The sequence below is a fragment of the Rhagoletis pomonella genome, unplaced genomic scaffold, assembly GCF_013731165.1.
Source record: "Rhagoletis pomonella isolate Grant_MI unplaced genomic scaffold, Rhpom_1.0 Rhpom_scaffold_14212, whole genome shotgun sequence".
NCBI classification, from domain to species: Eukaryota; Metazoa; Arthropoda; class Insecta; order Diptera; family Tephritidae; genus Rhagoletis; species Rhagoletis pomonella.
In genome coordinates this window covers 1-3,999 of record NW_023472741.1, presented here as the reverse complement: position 1 = coordinate 3,999, position 3,999 = coordinate 1, and the positions used below count along the sequence as shown (strand labels likewise).

The 3,999-nt window shown below is 46.9% G+C and overlaps 1 protein-coding gene across 1 annotated transcript; it reads left to right on the top strand.

Moving 5' to 3' along the window:
• Window positions 1–3: 3 nt before the first annotated feature.
• On the top strand, window positions 4–3,118 carry LOC118757089 (low-density lipoprotein receptor-related protein 2-like; the record flags this gene model as incomplete). Its single annotated transcript, XM_036491825.1, has 4 exons — window positions 4–151; window positions 208–520; window positions 586–2,772; window positions 2,838–3,118. Coding segments are annotated over 4 exons (2,929 nt in total), but the record flags the coding sequence as incomplete, so codon positions are not given.
• Window positions 3,119–3,999: the final 881 nt, after the last annotated feature.

The window sequence follows — 3,999 nt, the reverse complement described above, 5'->3', positions numbered from 1 at the left end:
GGCGATGGCAGCGATGAACAAAATTGCGATCTTCCCTGCCCCGAATCCGACTTCAAATGCAAATCCAGCGGACGCTGTATACTCGATAGTTGGCGTTGTGATGGCGATGCCGACTGTAAGGATGGCAGTGATGAAGATCCGGCTGTGTGTCGTAAGTACTAGCCAAGTTTAATTTTGACTATATATTTAATTTTTTTCACTCCTCAGATAAGCGCGCCTGCGATCCGGAAACGGAATTCAGCTGCAAGAATGGCCGCTGCATACCGAAACTGTGGATGTGCGACTTCGACAATGATTGCGGCGATGATTCCGACGAGCCAGCCTACATGTGCCGCCAACGCAACTGCACCACTGGCTGGCAACGCTGCCCCGGTCAATCGAACTACCGCTGCATACCGAAGTGGCTCTTCTGTGATGGCAAAGACGACTGTCGCGACAATAGCGATGAGTTGCCAGAGAATTGCCCGAAATGCTCAACGGAAACGGACTTCAAGTGCGCCAATAATCGCTGCATACCAAAGTAGGTTAATAGCATAGCCTTCAGAGTGTTAATTTTCTAATATTTTGTCCTTCTCTTCGCTATAGACAATGGATGTGCGACTTCTCGGACGATTGCGGCGATGGCAGCGATGAGAGTGACGCCATTTGCAAGGGTAAATATCGTGAGTGCTCAGAGTCGGAATTCCACTGCGCTAATGGCAAATGCATTTCGTCGCGTTGGCAGTGCGATCATGAGGACGATTGTGGCGACAACTCTGATGAGATGAACTGTGAGGGCTATCAGTGCAAGAACGGCACCTTCCAGTGCATGTCTGGTCACTGCATCGCTTCGTACTTCCGTTGCGATGGTGATCGCGATTGTCGTGATATGTCTGATGAAATTGATTGTCCACCACGCTTCCCTGGCGGTCGCTACTGCCCTGAGTCGCGCTTCCAGTGCAACAATAACCTCTGCGTTTCGCCTTCTGATCTGTGCGATGGTACCGACGACTGTGGTGATGGTTCGGATGAGGATGTTAAAGTGTGCACGGACTTTAATTGTGATACGTTGCGCCGCTTCCAATGTGCCAATCACCGCTGCGTGGCGCGCTATCAGATATGTGATGGTGTGGACAATTGTGGTGATGGTTCCGATGAGAATAATATGACGCTGTGTGCCAATAAACAGAAACCATGTGATCTTTACACGCAATATCAATGCGCTAATAAGAATTGTGTTGAGCGCGCCCAGGTTTGTGATTACTCCGATGATTGCGGCGATGCTTCGGATGAGTTAGGTTGTCACCACACCAACACCTGCTCGGAACTGACACGCGGCGGTTGTGAGCATCATTGTCACAATCTGACCGATGGCGGCTACATCTGCGCCTGTTATCCGGGCTATATTATCTCGGCGGAGAACAAGAAGCGCTGCTTGGACGTAAACGAATGTATAACGCGCCAACATACCTGTTCGCATATGTGTCAAAACCTCAATGGCACATATTCGTGCTCGTGTCGTGAAGGTTTCCGTTTGGTGGATAGTCAATCTGGCGTATGCAGAGCTGAGAAGGAGGACATTGTGCTAGTATTCGCGAACGGACCAGAAATACGTGGCTTGGATTTGCAGAAGCGGGAGGAATTCGATGTGATTGCAGCCGAGAAACGCATCGAAGCTTTGGACTATGATGCGCAGCAACAAATCGTTTTCTGGGCGGACAGCTATGACAAGACAATCAAGCGCTCGTACATGGTGAATGCCTTGGATGGACAGGCGAAGATTGGTTTTGCGCAAGACTTGAATATGAAAGGAGGTTCTAAACCGACAGCGGTTGCCATAGATTGGCTGGCATCGAATCTCTACTGGACTGAAGTGGATCGCACTGGCTCAAAACCACGTGGTCGCGTTATGGTTGCCAAAACGGATGGACGCTACAGACGTTCGATAGTAAATGCCGGTCTCGAGGTACCCACATCCATTGTAGTGAATCCACAACTGGGTCGGGCCTACTGGGCTGATGCCGGTTCAGCGCCGAAGATTGAAGTTTCTTGGATGGACGGCTCGAAACGTCGCCCGCTCATCACGGAGCAAATACGTCACCCTACTGGCCTTACAATTGACTATTCGCAAGATCATATCATTTATTGGGTGGATACAAAATTGAACACCATCGAATCGATGCGTAACGATGGCTCGCGCCGCAAGGTGATAGTAAAGGGCGATCAGCTGCGTCATCCCATCTCTTTGGATATCTTCGAATCCACCATGTACTGGGTAACGCGAGACTCCGGCGAAGTGATACGTCAAGATAAGTTCGGGCGTGGCGTGCAGGTAATCATTCATCGTAACCTCGTCAATCCGTCCGGTCTGAAGGTCTATCATGAGCAACGTTACAATACTTCGCTACGCAATCCATGCTATGAGTCCAGTTGCTCGCATTTGTGTCTGCTGGTACCTGGCGGTCATCGTTGCGCTTGTCCAGATAATTCCGGACCACTGCCATCGCATCGCAGCACTGCCGAAGTGATTTGTGACGCTGCAGCGGAGCGACCACGTCCTGCGCCACGTATTTGCCCATGCCAGAATGGCGGTCTATGCAGCGAAGATGAACGTGGCGATTTATACTGTGAATGCCAGCCTGACTTCAAGGGCGAGCATTGTGATCGCAGTGTAGCCGGCGCATTCGGTCACGGCGGTGCCAATGTAACAGCAGTTGTGGTACCGATAATGGTGATACTGCTGGTGTTGCTGACAGCGGGTGGCGCGTGGTATGTCATACGGAAGAAGCCATTGTAAGTTAAAGATGAACTATTTTTTAAAAAATGTGATAGATAATATTTTCTTCACTTACTTGCAGCGGTAAATTGGCGCGTCTACCGACATTAACATCATCACAAAGTGTTACGTTCCGCCATGGCACAAACGTTGAGTTCAACGCACCTGGTTTTCCGGGTGGCGCTGCGGCGGATCCATCCAATGATGTACCTCCCATTGAGGGCTATAATCTGCAGACCGTGAATACGGCTAAAACGCGTGATTTCTCGAATCCAATGTACGATGCCGTGCAGTCGGGCACCAACAACGATCCAAGCCTGAGCAATGGAACAGGTAAACAAGAAGGGAAAATAATCTTTTGGCGTTTTTTTATACCTTTCATGAGCATGAAATGGTATTATAACTTTGGTCCGATGTTTGTAAGTACCAGAACAAAAAGAGATAGACCCATTAAAATGTATACTTATATGATCAGAACGTCGAGCTGAGTTGATTTATCCATGTCCGTCTGTCCGTCTGTCCGTCTGTTTGTATGCAATCTAGTCTCTCAGTTTTCGAGATATCCTGATCAAATTTGGTAGGTGGGTGTATTTTTATAATGTATTAATCATTTGTCGGAACCGGAAGAATCGGACCACTATAACATATAGCTCCCATACAACTGATTGTTCAGATATGAGATTTTTTCGTTATAATTTCTCCATTTATGCAGCCACGAACATGAAATTTTGCAGCACTTGCACCCATTATAAACAGAATGCTTATAGTGAAAATTACAGAGATCGGTTCACTATAACCTATAGCTCCCATACAACTGATTGTTCAGATATAAAATTGTTCGTTATAACTCCTCCATTTATATAGCTGGGAACAGGAAATTCCGCACTGTTTTCAATAATTATCAACAGAAAACTTACAGTGAAAATTAAAAAGATCGGATAACTATAACCTATAGCTCCCATACAACTGATTGTTCAGATATGAGATTTTTCGTTATAATTCATGCATTTATGTAGCTAGGACCATGAAATTTCGCGCTGTTTTCACTCATTATCAAGAGAAGACTTACAGCGAAAATAACAAAGATCGGGTCACTATAAGCTGCAGCCCCCATACAACTGATTGTTCAGATATGAGGTCTTTTATCATAACTCCTCCATTTATGCAGCTAGGAACATGAAATTTCGCACCATTTTCACAGTGAAAATAACAAGGATCGGGTGACTACAACATATATCTTCCAT